This window comes from Vulpes lagopus, chromosome 10, assembly GCF_018345385.1.
Source record: "Vulpes lagopus strain Blue_001 chromosome 10, ASM1834538v1, whole genome shotgun sequence".
NCBI classification, from domain to species: Eukaryota; Metazoa; Chordata; class Mammalia; order Carnivora; family Canidae; genus Vulpes; species Vulpes lagopus.
The window spans coordinates 45,217,651-45,233,049 of record NC_054833.1 but is presented as its reverse complement, the minus strand read 5'-3'; the positions used below and the strand labels follow the sequence as shown (position 1 = coordinate 45,233,049).

The 15,399-nt window shown below is 40.2% G+C and overlaps 2 protein-coding genes across 2 annotated transcripts; one reads left to right on the top strand and one right to left on the bottom strand.

Annotated features, from left to right (window-relative positions):
- Nucleotides 1–301: 301 nt before the first annotated feature.
- On the bottom strand, nucleotides 302–2,823 carry C10H11orf71 (chromosome 10 C11orf71 homolog). The gene has a single exon (XM_041772432.1). The coding sequence runs from the start codon at nucleotides 2,609–2,611 to the stop codon at nucleotides 2,261–2,263; it is 351 nt and encodes a 116-aa protein (XP_041628366.1). The 5' UTR covers nucleotides 2,612–2,823; the 3' UTR covers nucleotides 302–2,260.
- A 103-nt stretch (nucleotides 2,824–2,926) lies between these two features.
- RBM7 (RNA binding motif protein 7) lies at nucleotides 2,927–14,451 on the top strand. Its single transcript, XM_041772431.1, has 5 exons — nucleotides 2,927–3,058; nucleotides 4,469–4,631; nucleotides 5,447–5,534; nucleotides 8,496–8,586; nucleotides 11,444–14,451. Exons 1-5 carry the CDS (start codon nucleotides 2,963–2,965, stop codon nucleotides 11,795–11,797), a joined length of 792 nt encoding a protein of 263 aa, XP_041628365.1. The 5' UTR covers nucleotides 2,927–2,962; the 3' UTR covers nucleotides 11,798–14,451.
- Nucleotides 14,452–15,399: the final 948 nt, after the last annotated feature.

Below are 15,399 nucleotides of genomic sequence, written 5' to 3'. Positions count from 1 at the left end.
CAATGAGCAAGTTTCCACAAGTTAATTTTTTTTAAGTACAGGATTATAGGTTAAATAGAAGGTCTGACAGGACATCTATTTCATATTTGATAGAATTCAGCCTGTATCTGAGTTTTTTGGCTGAACTTATCTTACCTTGTGAGGTGTTATTTTTCACTATTAGGTATCTTTAAGTTTTATGAAATCCCTTCTTACCTTCAGCCTTAATTTTATTATTCTTCCCATTCTAAAACTCATAACATAGAGATTTGGGGTTCCTTTCTCAACTACAGGTTTTTGTAATGCCCAGTCCAAGGCATCCATCACTTGAGTCTTTTAGATATGTGATGTCCTTGGGAGAATTGAGAAAATAGTTACTCAAATTACTTTTTGTATTGCATGGTTCAAATGAGGAAACTGGGTTGCAAGGCTGCAAGGCTGTTATTTACTAGTTGTATGACCTTGAAGAGTTTACTTCATCTTTTTTGTGCTTTGGTTTCTGAGCAGTAGAATGAAATATGATACTCTCTAATGGGCCATAGTGAGAATTAAATGACATATATAAGCTCCACCAAAGCAGAGACATTATTGATCTTGTTCACTTTATTCTAAATGCCTAATACAGGTAATATCAGGCACAGAGTAAGTTCTAAGTATCTGAATAGTGAATAAAAGCTCTTACCACATTGCCTTACACATAGCATTCAATACAACATAGCTATTATCCTTTCAACCATTTTTCCTATGACCTGGTTTCCAGATTTCTCACCATATCAATCACTCTCTTATGGATGCGCTCTGATTTACCAACATTCTTCTTCAGAAGTGGTTCTAAAAATCCAATACTGCATGGTATGGGGTGATTCTGCTTTATCTGATCATAATTATAGATAAGAGTCCCCTGGGAAAAAGCTAGTCTACCTGCTTACATAGAGCTGGCACTTAAAAAATCCACTTTCTCCCAATACCACCCTTTTAACCTTAGGAAACATATAGTTAAGAGAATAAAAATATCATAAAATAAGGGGGGGGGGATGAGTGAGGTAAGAGAAGAACTAGGATAGCACAGTATTGTGGAAAGCCTTCGCAACCAGTATTTATCATCACTGCCCCTAATTAACAGTCTGTGGTGATCACCTACTGATTAGCCTGCCTACCTACAGTCCTTAACTGTAATTTATCCAGGGTGCTCACCGTTGGGAAGATCTTCAAATATCGCTCAATGGCTGAATGAGTAAAGATAAACAAGAACGTCTGAGGAAGATGCCAAAGTGAGCAGATGAACAGCTTCCTAACAGGAGACTGTGAAGCTAAAGTATCCACCATTGTTATTTTGGGACAGCAGACTAAGGAAACTGGGATTGAATGCTAATAATGAAATGACAAATAGAAATGTAAAATTCATTTGGAGGCTTTGGAAAAAAAAAAAAGTTAAATTGCTTTGATAATGTGAAGCAGCAGCAAGGTTGGGACGCCTGGGTGGCTCAGCGGTTGAGCATCTGCCCTTGGTCCGGGGCGTGATCCCGGGATCCAGGATCGAGTCCCACATCAGGCTCCTTGCATGGAGCCTGCTTCTCCCTCTGCCTGTGTCTCTGCCTCTCTGTTTCTTGTGAATAAATAAGTAAAAATCTTAAAATAAAAATTAAAAAAGCAGCAGCAAGGTTTAGGTTTGTTTTTGACTTCTGGTATGATTGCGATTGGGGTCGTATAAAATATTACTGAAGAAAAAAATGGGAGGGCGGTGGACAAGCCTTAAAGGCAAGATGATGGCATAAGCCTCAGGCCACATGGAAGGATAAGCCAGGGGAGTAAAAGGAAGCATTTCCTTTTCACCAATAAAAGTGAACCTAGTGAGAACGGTCTGGGGTAGAAGTGGGCAGTTCAGGAAGCTCCAATTACAAGTCTCAAAGCAGGAGCGTCGGCCAGGGTGGGGGTTAGAGGTGTGGGACGCGGGGAAGCGCCCCGCGGTCGGGAGGCGGTGCACCAAGGGTGAACAAACAAGCAAACAAACGCCTGCTGGCCTCTGGGGAGGGCGGCTCAGCTTTGTGACTAAGCAGGAGAAAAATCTCTTCTCCCTCCTTCCTGATCTCGTCACCCAGGCCGCCTCAACGCGGCACGGGGCAGGGAGTAAGGGCTTCCTCTGCGCCAAGCCGTTGGTAACTGGGCCCCTGCGTGTTTCCCCGTTGGGACGCAAACGCATCCCTCTGAAAAGACGACTGCCGAGGCCTGGGAGAGGGTTCGGGAGGCCTTGTTTGCGCGGGCCAGGGGGCGGGGGGTCGCATCAGGCCGGGAGGCGGGCCGCGAGCAGGCGGCGCCGCAGCACGGTCCGCAGCAGGTCCGGTTTCACCGCCGGGATCGGGTACGGCGCGCCTCGGGTCCGGCGGCTGCGGGCCCGCCCGTCAGGGTCCCGACCCTTGATAGGGCGCGTCGGGCGCTCGGGGCGCACGCTCGGCCGCCCCGCCTGCCGAGGAACGGGCCCCGGGAGCCTCGCCTCGGGCGCGGCGACGAGGAAGCCGTCTCCGGAGAACAGCGCCAGCGCCGCGGCGGACGGGCTGAGGTCGCCCGGGGGCGCGCGGGAGGCCACCCTGCTCCTTTGGTCGCCGGCCGACAGGGACACGGAGTTCACGGCCATCTTCAAACGCTGCCCGCAGGGTTTGTTACGTCCCTCGGTCACGGCGGCTCCCTCGCGGCTGCCCGCTTCAGTCCAGCCCGTCTCGGACGCCGCCACCGCCCACCAACGCGGCCATAACCGGAGCCGCGGCCGTGCGAGGAGCCGCCTCTCGCTGGCGCTCTCCTCGCGCGCCTGCGCATGCGCCTGCGCCTGCGCAGCACGTCGGCGCGCGTCGACGCCGGCCTGGGGCGAGCGTGATTGACGCTTACGTCGGCGACGCCCGGGAGGGCGAGGACGTGGGGTTTCCGAGAGTGCGCAGTGAGTGCGCCGGCGGCGACCCTTCGGCCTCGTGCGGGAGGGGGCGACGCTGACATGGGGGCGGCGGCGGCGGAGGCGGACCGCACGCTCTTTGTGGGCAACCTGGAGACGAAGGTGACCGAGGAGCTCCTCTTCGAGCTTTTCCACCAGGTGAGCGGACGACCGCACGCTTTTTCCTTCCGCTTTGGGAGTCCCCGGACGGCCCGGCCCGGCCCGACGGCCTTGCCCGCCTTCCTGGGGGAGGCGGGGCTGCGGGTCCGGGCGCCCGCCGGGAGGGCCGACTCGGCGGAGGGGGCGCCGGGAAACTGAGGCGCTCGCTGGGGCCGCTTTCAGGGCAGAACCCCGGTCAGTTCGCTCGGGGGGTGGTGGCGGTGGAGGCCCCCCCGGGATGCAGGCGCCCCCCAGGGATGCAGGCCTCCCCACAGGGATGCAGACACCCCCTCCATGCAGGCACCTCCCCCAGGGATGCAGACACCCCCTCCATGCAGGCACCTCCCCCAGGGTGCAGGCACACCCCCCATGCAGGCACCTCCCCCAGGGTGCAGGCACACCCCCCATGCAGGCACCTCCCCCAGGGTGCAGGCACACCCCCCATGCAGGCACCTCCCCCAGGGTGCAGGCACACCCCCCATGCAAGCACCTCCCCCAGGGTGCAGGCACACCCCCCATGCAGGCACCTCCCCCAGGGTGCAGGCACACCCCCCCATGCAAGCACCTCCCCCAGGGTGCAGGCACACCCCCCATGCAGGCACCTCCCCCAGGGTGCAGGCACACCCCCCATGCAGGCACCTCCCCCAGGGTGCAGGCACACCCCCCATGCAGGCACCCCCCCCCCCGGAGGCATTCCGGAGGTGAAGGTTCGAGGGTCTTGCGCGCGTGATGCGGGTGGGCTCCTGGCTGTGCGCTCCCCCTGTTCCTTCTGGGCTCATCTTCCTTCCCCAGCGGGCACTTTCTCTTCGGTGTATCTGATTGAGAGATGGTATTTCTACATGCTTAGTATCTGTTTTCTACTTAAGTTTTTTTTTTTTTTAACTTTAAATTTAAGATAGACTCTATTCTGTAGAGCAGGCTTGTGTCTCTGCACTAAAATCAGCCTTAAAAAGAATTAAAAATTCAGAGTATCTCGTTTCCGCCAGGTCTCTGACAGCTGGTAATATTTGGTGAATCGATGCAAAAGTGAATTTTTTTCTTTTTAGCCTAAGAAAACCAGTTTTTCTACCCCTGGATAAACGAGCCCCGCAGTGGGAAAATGATGGGTGTTGGTCGCCTTGCTAAAAAGTCATAAAGCGCTGTGAAATGTAAACTGAGGGGCTGTTTCCAGTTCCTTAAGGGCTTCCTTTTCCAGATAAATTAATCAAGTGGCCAGTCATATTTGTAGGATCTTTAACAGGTGGAATTCCCTTGGGTGTCTCCTTTTTAGACTTTTCCTGGTTCCATTTAGACATTTCCTGTATCTAAACGTCCTAAAATGTGAATATTTTTTTTGAAATTGCCTTAATTTCCAAACACTTTTTCTTTTCTTCTCTCTCTCTCACTCTTTTTTTTTTTTTTTGTCTGTAGGCTGGGCCTGTAGTAAAAGTGAAAATCCCAAAAGATAAGGATGGTAAACCAAAGCAGTTTGCATTTGTGAATTTCAAGCACGAAGTGTCTGTTCCTTATGCGATGAACCTACTTAATGGAATCAAACTTTTTGGGAGGCCCATCAAAATTCAGTTTAGATCAGGTAACTGTTCAGTGTTTTTGGGGGGGGGAGAAGGGTTTTTCGCAGCTTTGTTCTTAATTTTATGATTCAGTTTTGTTGGATGAAAATACCTTAAGATTTGTGGATACTAAGTTTTGTATGTCCCTGAAAGTAGGTCACATTGACTATAGATTTTTAAAGTCATCATTGTAAAATTGAGTTGAGGTTACGGAAAAGAACATAAACTTTGTCGTTGGAAAGACGGGTTTGAGTTCATGCTCTGAAGGCAGCAAGGATTGTTTTCTAAAAATACTTTTCCTGGTTGCTTTGTGATTTACATTTACAAATTTAGATTCTAGATTATGTGAAGATGAAACTTTCCACGTATGCAGTTAAAATTTAGTGTGGGGGTCATAATATTATGGCCAGGTTGGATATTTATCTGTTTGGATAGTGCTTATTTGGAACTCTCTGTTTTACGTATATCTGGTATCAAACATTTACAGTTTTACTCTGGAACAGTAAAGCGGTTTACTGAAATTTGATGTTTTCTCTTGTAGCTTCTTTCTACCTCTTTGGCAAGATTTGGGATAGGAGGGATAAAATTTCAACTTAAGTTTTCTATCAAGGAAAATTTCTTGGAACGCCCGGGTGGCTCATTTAGTTCAGCGTATGCCTTCAGCTCAGGTCATGATCTCAAGGTTCTGGGATCAAGTTCTGCATCAAGCTTCCTGCTCAGCAGGGAGTGCTTTTCCCTCTGCCCTTCCCTCTGCCCTTCCTTCTGCTCATTCTCTCTCTCTCTCTCTCTCTCAGATAAGTTTAAAAAAAGAATAATTTCTCAAATTACTTCATTTTAGGAAGTAGCCATGCCTCACAGGATGTCAATTTGTTGTATCCCCAGCATCATCTTGGAAACTCAAGCCCTACCTCTACATCTCCCAGCAGGTAATATTTTGCACCTGTTATTAAAATCATTTATTGGAATTTTTATTTTTTAAGTAGTCTCAAAACATACTCAGTGATCTGTTTCTTTTTTAAAGCTTCTGCTTCTTTATTCTTTTATATTATTTGTATTTTGGATTCTAATTAGGTATCTATTTTAAGGGGACTATAGACATGTATAGTACTCCTAAGGTAGATATGTATGTATCTGTAATTATGTTCATTTGTGAAGACTTATGCCTGCAGCCTCATATTTTAGTATGTAACTGAAACACAATTTCCCAGAACATTCTTTAAGCTCTCTACTTTCAGTACTCTATATTCTATTTTATTTTTTTTAACTCGAATTAGTTTTGACCACTAACTGGTTGTTATTTGCAGTTTAAAAATATCTGTAGGTAAACAGACTAGTGGACTAAGTTTATAGTGTTGGATTCTAGGTCTGCCTCTCTGATTGTGTAATCTTGAAGTCTCATTTCTCTGATCCTGTCCTTCCATTTGTAAGGAAAAGCTGAGTTAAACACTCTCCATGGTCTCTTCCAGCTACTAAGGGTTAGAAAAAGTACCATGTTTATATTAAATAGTTTTATTTGCTTTGGGAAGGCTGGTATTTTATGAGAGAGATTTTTTTTTCCTGGTTTCTTCGTAGAGCTTCTTACCAGTCATAATGGGCTTATTCAAGAAAGAGTCAACAAATAATCTGTCACACGTTAGGTTCTCCACCAGGTCCTTTGCATTTATGCTCTTATTTCTCACATCAGTCTTAGGAGGTGTAGGGGTTATTGTTAGTTCCATCTTGTATGCGAAGAAAGTGAGGATTGGACATTAACTTGCCCATGTTTGAACTGCTCATGAGCAGTGGGTTGGGATTGAAACCCAGGCATTGTGACTGAGCCTCAGCCACTGTAATAGGCTGCCTAGTGAAGCTTAACCGTCTACAGGAAGACGTGTATATACTTTGTGACTACCTGTTTAATAAGTTCTCTAAAGAAAGCATAAAATGTGCTTGGAGAAAGGTTTAACAAGGAGGGATGATATAAATGAATGAGGAACTAAAAGAGGCCAGTGTGTCTAGGTCATAATGAAGGAAAAAAAAACGGAGAGTAGTAGATGATGTTGATAAAGTAGAAAGGTCTTTCTTACAGGCTATATTTAGGATCTGGGAATTTCCTCCTAAAAATAGTAGAAAGACATTTGAAATGTTTTCAGTAGGATACTAGCAGCACCAGGTTTGTATTTTATCAAATTGTTTGGTTGCTGTGGGAGAATGGATTGGAGAGGACAAGGCTGAAAATAGACCAGTTAGGAAGTTATTGGTAGCAAAGTATTGGTATCAGTAGCAAGACACAAGGAAGTTTCAGGGGTGAGGTTGTTGGTTTGGATTAGGGTGGTGCCAGGAACTGAAGTGAACTGGCTTCAATATGAAAAGATAACTGGAAAATAAAATTGCAAAAAAGAATAGTGTAAAAAGAGTACCACCTTACTAACCTTTGTTGCCAACTGAAATTGTATTTGAATACTTCTCATTGCATTTGGGACTTGAAGCATGTCAAACCACTTTTGTAGACGCTTTAAAGGTACCTCAGCTGGAGGAAAAAAGTTTACCTCTCTGGGAATTTCTTTGGAAAAATATATACAAGAAAATAATTTTTCTTTTTTAATATAAGGCTAGAATGTGCATCATTGTTTTCGTAGAAGGAAAATTTATAGTTTTTGCCCCTTTAACATATAGATGTCTAATCTGATTTAAGAAAACCCAAAATGGGAAGATACAAATCTTGAGACCAATCAATTAGTGATTTTGATTATAAGTATTTTAAAATAAAATGAAATTAAAACACTTGTTAAGGTGAATTTTTCTATAGAGCAAGCTACCTTTGTAGGAATTGAGGAATACGTTAGAATTCCTTAAAAATTAATATCCTTTTTGTGTTACAGAACTCTTAATTCCTTGCTCCCCCAGACCTGTTCCTCTTCCCTTTCAGAGTAAATGTCTACATAATTGCTCAAGCTAAAAATCCAGATTTGGCCCTTTATTTTTCTTTTTCCCTCATCTGTCATGTCTAATCGATCAAATCCTTTTCATTTTAGTTTTTTTTTTAATTAATTTTTTATTGGTGTTCAATTTACCAACATACAGAATAACACCCAGTGCTCATCCCGTCAAGTGTCCCCCTCAGTGCCCGTCACCCATTCACCCCCACCCCCCGCCCTCCTCCCCTTCCATCACCCCCAGTTCGTTTCCCAGAGTTAGGAGTCTTTATGTTTTGTCTCCCTTTCTGATATTTCCCACACATTTCTTCTCCCTTCCCTTATATTCCCTTTCACTATTATTTATATTCCCCAAATGAATGAGAACATACACTGTTTGTCCTTCTCTGATTGACTGACTTCTCTCCGATTGACTTACTTCTCATTTTAGTTTTCAACATAGGCCTCTGCACTAGCCCTGGATTGACAGGTTTTTTTTCCTATGAAGGGCCAGATGGGTAATGTTTCAGACTTGGGAGGACATATATTTTTTTTTTCCTCTGTCATTGTAACACCACACAGATGAAACAGACACAAGAGTATGTTACAAAAACTGGATTTGGCCCACAGGCTATATAGCTTGCTCACCCCTGTGCTAGTTCTTCCCTCAGCTGAAATGTTTTGTCTCCAGGTAATCTTGTTACTCAGTTTTCACTTCAAATGTGCATCCTTTGTAGAAAGATAATCCCCGACCAGACAGCGAGAGCTAAAATAGAACCCCTGTCCCGCTCATCTTACTTGCTTTTTAGTGGAGTATTCATTATATCACTTGTTATAAGGTAAAATTATTTTACTATCTGAATCTTCATCCATGAGAGCGATACTTTGTCTTTTTTGTTCATTCTAACCTTTGAGACTGTCTTGCTCATGATTGGTATGGAGTAAATATTTGTTAAATGAATGATTATTTGTTGGTTTTCTTATTTTTCATAGGTATGATAGGACTGTGGATAATATGACTCCATCAGCACAGATAATTCAGAGATCTTTCTCTTCTCCAGAAAATTTTCAGAGACAAGCAGTGGTAGGTTGATTTTTTTTTTCTTTTCTTTTCTTTCTTTTCTTTTTTCTTTTCTTTTCTTTTCTTTTCTTTTCTTTTCTTTTCTTTTCTTTTCTTTTCTTTTCTTCTCTTCTCTTCTCTTCTCTTCTCTTCTCTTCTCTTCTCTCTTTTTAAAAATAAAGTAATAATTCCTTTATTAAAGAAAAAAATGAGCAAATGTATTGTGCTGTTTTTAAACGTACAAACTATCCTCTTAGTAACCATGAAAAATACCGGTGCAATCTTCCATATATAGAATAATTTGTAAAGTATTACCTAAAATGCTTCATGAGGAGTAAATTCCCAAATTGTTGAATTTAAAACAAAGTAGACATTGATTAGCGTCTCCTTGTATTAGAACTAGGGTGAACCAAATGTCTAGACTAAGCCTTTAAGTAGCGCTCACACATACACACACACAGAGATGAAACCCTTACAAAAAAAAAATAGTTACAATGTTTTGAATATATGGTATATGTCAGGCAATATCACCTCAGAGTGTTATATATGTTACATTATTTATTCTTAAGGGTAACAGGGATATATGCGCTATTATAATATATAGCAATACGAAAATTGAGGATTTGGAAGATCATAAAATTAGCAAGTGGTGGGACTGAGATTACAAGTGCAGCCTGCCAAAATTTGAAACCATGCTTTGAACTGCTACACAGAAAATATAATGAGAAAGAGCAGCACAATAAAAAAAAAATAGAAAACCCAGAAAGTCATAATTAGGTAATTGAATAAAATATCTCATTTCAAAAAACCCACAAAGCTATATATGCTAACTATGCAGCCCAGTAGCATACAATGTACACTTGCAAATACAGCTCAGTTTATGAAGTTTTAAAATTTGTCACGAGAAGTCCTTGTCTTACAAAGACAAAAGCAGAAGTTCATAATTGCTTTTACCAGTAATTTATGTACTTGGTGGATTATAATATCAGCTTCTCAAAAATAGTCACTTTTTGATATGTTAAACCCTTACCGAAACGTTAGTTCTTGGAACACCCAGTCTAAATTTTTACCAGCCAATTAAAGCATCATGCAATGAACTTACGTCTTTCTTACAGCTAGAAAATAAAATTTGTCACTCATTTATTTTCCACTTTAAATAAACTCAAATATACTGCTTGGGACATATTTGTTGAGTCTAAAGGTCACTTATAGTTTAAATAATATCTATAGAGACTGCCCAAAAATGTTTATCAGAACTCAGCTGTCTTCCACTTGAGTTGCTAAAAAAAAAAAAAAACCAAAAACCAAAAACCCCCCAAACCTAGAATGTTCAGATGGGTGGCTCAGTTGGTTAAGCATCTGACTCTTGGTTTTGGCTCAGGTCATGATCTTGCAGTTGTGAAACTGAGCCCTATGTTGGGCTCTGTGCTCAGTGGAGAGTCTGCTTCAGATTCCCCCTCTCTCTCTGTCCTTCCACTTGCACATGCATGCACTCTCTCTCAAATAAAGAAATGTTTTAAAAAATGTTCACATACTTCTTAAGTAATGACCTAAGTCTTAGTTAAACTAGCATGATCTTTGTAGGTTGATAACTCATTTTGGTTTTCACTGGGGTGAAATGCATATTTAACAGATTGAAGATAAATAAAAGAACTGCATTTCACATTTGTATTTTTCTTCAGCTATTGTGTGTGCTTTAAAGATTGGAAATTTATTCTCTGATATTCTTGCAGCCTATGCTGAAGGGCTTCTTACCATACACTCTCTTTAATGGTTATAATGGTACTTGAATATATTGGAGTCTTTGACCAGTTTTCTCTTGATTGCCATTTTTTCTGTAATATGAGACTGTGCAACTAGGCTTAAAATTTTTGGTGTGTTTTACTGTTCCATGTCTATCTCCAGTCTCTCACTTTTTTTATTTTGTCACTTTCCTTTTTTTCTTGAATTCATTTCTTCTTTTTTTTTGCTCAAATCAGTCTTGCCTTGTGACTCCTCAGTCTTTTGAAGGTCTGCAAAATAAAGATGTGAGAGTGAAATAAAGTAAAATTGAGAGAGCAATATAAAGGGATGTCAGTTTTACATACATATAACATATTTTTCTATAGGCTATTTAAAAAAATTGTCACTGGCTAATACCTATCCATGAGCAGAATTTGGGGACCACTGGTCTAATCAGTTCGTACGTGTCTCTGTTTTCTCCTTGCTAGCCCATCTCACACACGATTTCAAAATGAATATTACAACCCTATTTCGCTTATATTCCTGGTAATTTGACTTTCCATCATTTGCAAGGTGAAGTCTGAATTCTCTAGCCTAGTTATGAGGTGCTCCCATCATCTGATGCCAATAAAGGTTTCCAGCCTATCTGTCCATTATCCACTGCTTATGAGATCTGTAATTAGAATTCTTGCTATTCTATGAACGCATTCTATTTCCTTGTTATATTTGTGCAATTTCCCTTCCTTGGTTATAATTCTTCCTCAAAATAGTCTATCCAAACTTTTAATACTTAGATAACATGCTACCTTCATGAAGCCTTTCCTAGTGATACTGAGCTCCTGGCTCTTTATGTGTCATCAGACAATGATTTACATTGTAATCATTTATGTGATCACTTCGACTCTAAGTTATATTCTTGAGGGCAAGGAGTAGTAGTTATGTACAAATATCTTATAGGTATACATTGTAATGAACAAAGCCATTGTATTTTTCTACTTCAAGTTCTCTTCAACCTAAGAGTAGGTTGCCAACCCAGATAGGCAAGAGTAGTTTTGCTTTTCCATCATTATCTGTTTGGTTCACTGTGACTAAGTATATATTGACTTTGATTCCTAGAAATATTTGCAGTTAACATTTCCTTCTTTTTCCCTTCATTTAGATGAACAGTGTTTTGAGACAGATGTCCTTTGGTGGGAAATTTGGTTCTCCACACCTGGATCCATCAGGATTTTCCCCATCACATAGTCACAGTTTCAACCAATCTTCAAGCTCCCAGTGGCGCCAAGATACACCATCATCACAGCGTAAAGGCAGACAGAATTCTCATCCCTATATACCAGATAGACATTATAGCCGAGAACAGCGTTACAGTGATCATGGGTCTGACCATCATTACAGAGGAAGCAGAGATGACTACTTCTATGAAGATAGAAATCCCGAAGGCTGGAGCCATGACTATGATAACAGAAGAGACAGTAACCGAGATGGAAAATGGCGTTCATCTCGACACTAAACAAGTATTAAAAGGACAATGTTGTTATAGGGTCATTCTAGGCCCTTTGGCTCATTTGGCCTGGAAATGTTTTGTTAAACTGTACAGAGCAGCTTTACAAGTTGCCACTTTTCTTTATCAAATTTTTAAAACCTATAGCTAGTCTAATACAGAAATAAGAGTTGTGGTTCCAATTTTATTACATTAATAACCTTTCACCTCAGGGTTTTATGAAGAGGAAAGGGTTTTATGCAAAAGAAAGTGCCACAATTCCTAATCATTTTAGACACTTGAGGAGGGGATGTATTATACTAGTTGTATTATAAAGCAAATATTTTAATTATCTGTTATCTTTTTGTATTGCAAGAAGTTTCTTGTTAGTGAATCAAATTTTGGTGTGTATAATAGAAAACATTCGAGTTCGGTAGTCTGAAATGACTATCAGTATTTTGTTAATAAGAAAATGTAATTTCAGTGATACAGTTTACTTAGAAAGCTTATTGGTAAAGTTTGGGGATAAATCATACTGGACTTAGAGAATTTTTAGTGTAAGTTCTGTGACATGGTCTTTTGAGTTTTACTCTAAGTGAACATAAAATTGTAAATTTATATATGCTATCTCATTCTAAAATTTTAGAATTTGCTCATTAAATCATTTTGATGTATAACTAAAGTCACTCAGGAAGTTAAATATTTCTAAATGTATTTTTTTATATTAAAAATACAGTGTTAATATAAATCCCCCTTTTTAGGAAGAACACAAATGTAAATTCGTAGTCGGATTAAAAATGGTAAAATGTTTTACTGAAAGTATGCTTTTTTGAGGGAAAAAAAAGGTTCATGAAGCCGTTAAGTGCTGCCTCTATCACTCACATTTTAAAAATGTTAACATTTTCAAAGTGCCCAGGACATGTGTACAAGGATACATTTTATTACGAAGCTCGTACAGGTTGTTTTTTGGTTTGAGCATTTGAAAGAATTTAGTCTTAAACGTTTTCTGACTTAAAAATTTTAAAATCTTGTTTAACAGAACTTTTGTGTATCAAGATGCAGTTTTCCTTTTGTTGTAGAACTTGTTTATAAAAAAAATCATTCCTTGAAAAATTTGGATCCTTTTTAGTATTAACTACAGCATTTGTACTCTGTTGCTTTTTAATATATTGAAAACATAAAATGAAGTGTGCCTTATTTTTTTTGACGTCACTAACTTTAGAGACATTGTATATAAAATTAGTCACATCTTTCCAGGGATTGTCAGTTGTCAAGAATGTCCCTTCCTAGAGCATCCTGAAATACTCCTTTTGTACATATCAAACTTAATATTTAGAATCAGATTTTCAGTGACATGGATTATAGTTCTGAGCATTATGAACTAATTACTGTCTTTGGTTTCTAGGAGTTCATGTACTCTCAGGCCTTCCCTGTTTTTAAATGCATGCATTTTTTTAGGTAAATGGAGCCATTTACTCAGCATGGAGAGCATTAGGATCAGAAGTTTCTGTTTGCTTTAGCAGTTTAATAGTAGAAGGATTTGTTTCTAATGAGCTTGTTCTCAGGTATCTTACTTTATATTTATTTGGTGGCTTTTCTAGAGATTCACAAAGATTAATTCTGCTCTATTGCAATTTATGTGGGTCGGATCTTTTCATACTGATTCATAGGAATTCCTGGTTCAGAATCATCTTTTGTTTTTTTAATGACTTGGGGCACACCCTTGTGAGGTTCCAATGAATCTTTTTCACTTCAATCTCGCCCTGTTGAAAGTAACCAAACTAATAAATGTACTGTGTAAAGGGATCAAACAAGACAGCCTCAACAAATTGAATATAGCTGGTGAGATAATTCACCTAGGTTTGGGAGCTGCAGTAGAAAGGAAGAGGTGCTTTTGTGGAGCACAGCTTCTCCCTGTGTGTTCCATGAACCACCACTCACTCTCACAAGGTGTTCTGCAGAATAAGCGTTCTCTAAGTGTTCAGTAAATGTGTACTACCTGACATGGGTGGCTTTCTCTTAGCAAGACTATAAACCTGACAACTACTGCAGTAATGAAATCTTTATGCTCAACCTAGTATTTTCCAAACTTACCTTTATTTGACCCTTTTGTACATGTTAAGATATTAAGACTGCATAAATCAACATTTTTGACACTTTGCTGTCATACTGTGTAGGTTCATATTTCCTCATGCTAACTGCCATCATCCTAGAAGGAGCAATCATTCTCAACAGGATTTATTATTCCAACAGCATTCAAATGTGCCAATTTATGCATTACAATACTACGCTATATTTCTCTTACCATAGCCTTCTAGTGCATTACAATTTTCTTACTTGTATCTCCAGGTAGCTCCATGAAGGCAGAAGCCATATCTTACCACTGAATTCCCAGTATCCAGTGCCTGGCACTACAGTAATACTTGGTAAATTTTTGATGGATAAGTGAAGGAACATTTGTCAAATAATTGAATAAAAAAAGGAGGCCTCAACATAGTTTTTTTTTTTTTTTTTTTTTTGGCCGTTTCCTAACCCTGAACCATCATTGCATTCTGTTATAAAAACTCTGTATTTATTGTGCCTTTAATAACAGTCTAGAATTAAATTCTTCAAAAATGTTAAGATTTGGATATTCATGAGGTTTTCCTTAAAATATTATCTTATTGGGATCCCTGGGTGGCGCAGCGGTTTGGCGCCTTCCTTTGGCCCAGGGCGCGATCCTGGAGACCCGGGATCGAATCCAATGTCGGGCTCCCGGTGCATGGAGCCTGCTTCTCCTCCCTCTGCCTGTGTCTCTGCCTCTCTCTCTCTCTCTGTGACTATCATAAATAAAATAAAATTCTTTTAAAAAAAAATTATCTTATTTGGTTTGGGAATTACAATTCTGCTAGTCTTATAGGAGTTGGTAATCAGCTTACCTTTTTTTTTTTTTTTTTTCTTTTTCTATGCCCTGGAAAGAAAATTGAATAATACAGGAAATATCTGTTAATTTAGGACTTGTTGAACTTAAAAAACTAAGTCTTAGAGGTAATTGATTTTTTCCTCTATTTTCTCTTATTAGCCATAAGGGAAACTATTCATGTTTTCTACTTTCTCGGCAATCAATTTGAGTAATTTATACCTTTAAAAATGCAACTATTTTCTTTATCTTTCCAAATTAATCAATAGACAGTTGTACATGATATTTCTTGTAATTTTTGAGAAACTACCTCCAGCTATAGTCAAGTTTTAGTTCCTGATATATTTTACTTTCCCTCCCACATTCTGGCCAGACTTGCTTGAGGCTGTGCTATTACACAGTTTACATTCATATATGTAAAAGCTCCATTGCATTGTTTTTTTAAACATTCTCTATTAAAGAGATTTAAATAAAAATCATATATTATTCCACTAGTTAACCATTTCTGGAGCTCTTTGTTCCTCTATGTAGATCCATTTATCCATCTGGTATTCTACTTGAAGTTTTTTTGGATATCTTGTACAAGTGCAGGCTTGCTGATGATGAATACTTTCTGCTTTTTGTCTGAAAGTATCTTTCACATTTGTTTTTGAAATATCTTTTTGTTGGGTATAGAATTCTAACTTGACAGGTGGTGGTGGTGGTGGTGGTGGTTTTTATTTTCAATATTTAA

Excerpts from the sequence above, each read along its gene's own strand:
- C10H11orf71 (XM_041772432.1), bottom strand. The coding sequence starts at position 2,611 with ATGGCCGTGAACTCCGTGTCCCTGTCGGCCGGCGACCAAAGGAGCAGG.
- RBM7 (XM_041772431.1), top strand. The coding sequence starts at position 2,963 with ATGGGGGCGGCGGCGGCGGAGGCGGACCGCACGCTCTTTGTGGGCAAC. Across the intron at positions 3,059-4,468 it reads TCTTCGAGCTTTTCCACCAG|GCTGGGCCTGTAGTAAAAGT; the intron begins GTGAGCGGACGA and ends TTTTGTCTGTAG. Across the intron at positions 4,632-5,446 it reads CAAAATTCAGTTTAGATCAG|GAAGTAGCCATGCCTCACAG; the intron begins GTAACTGTTCAG and ends ACTTCATTTTAG.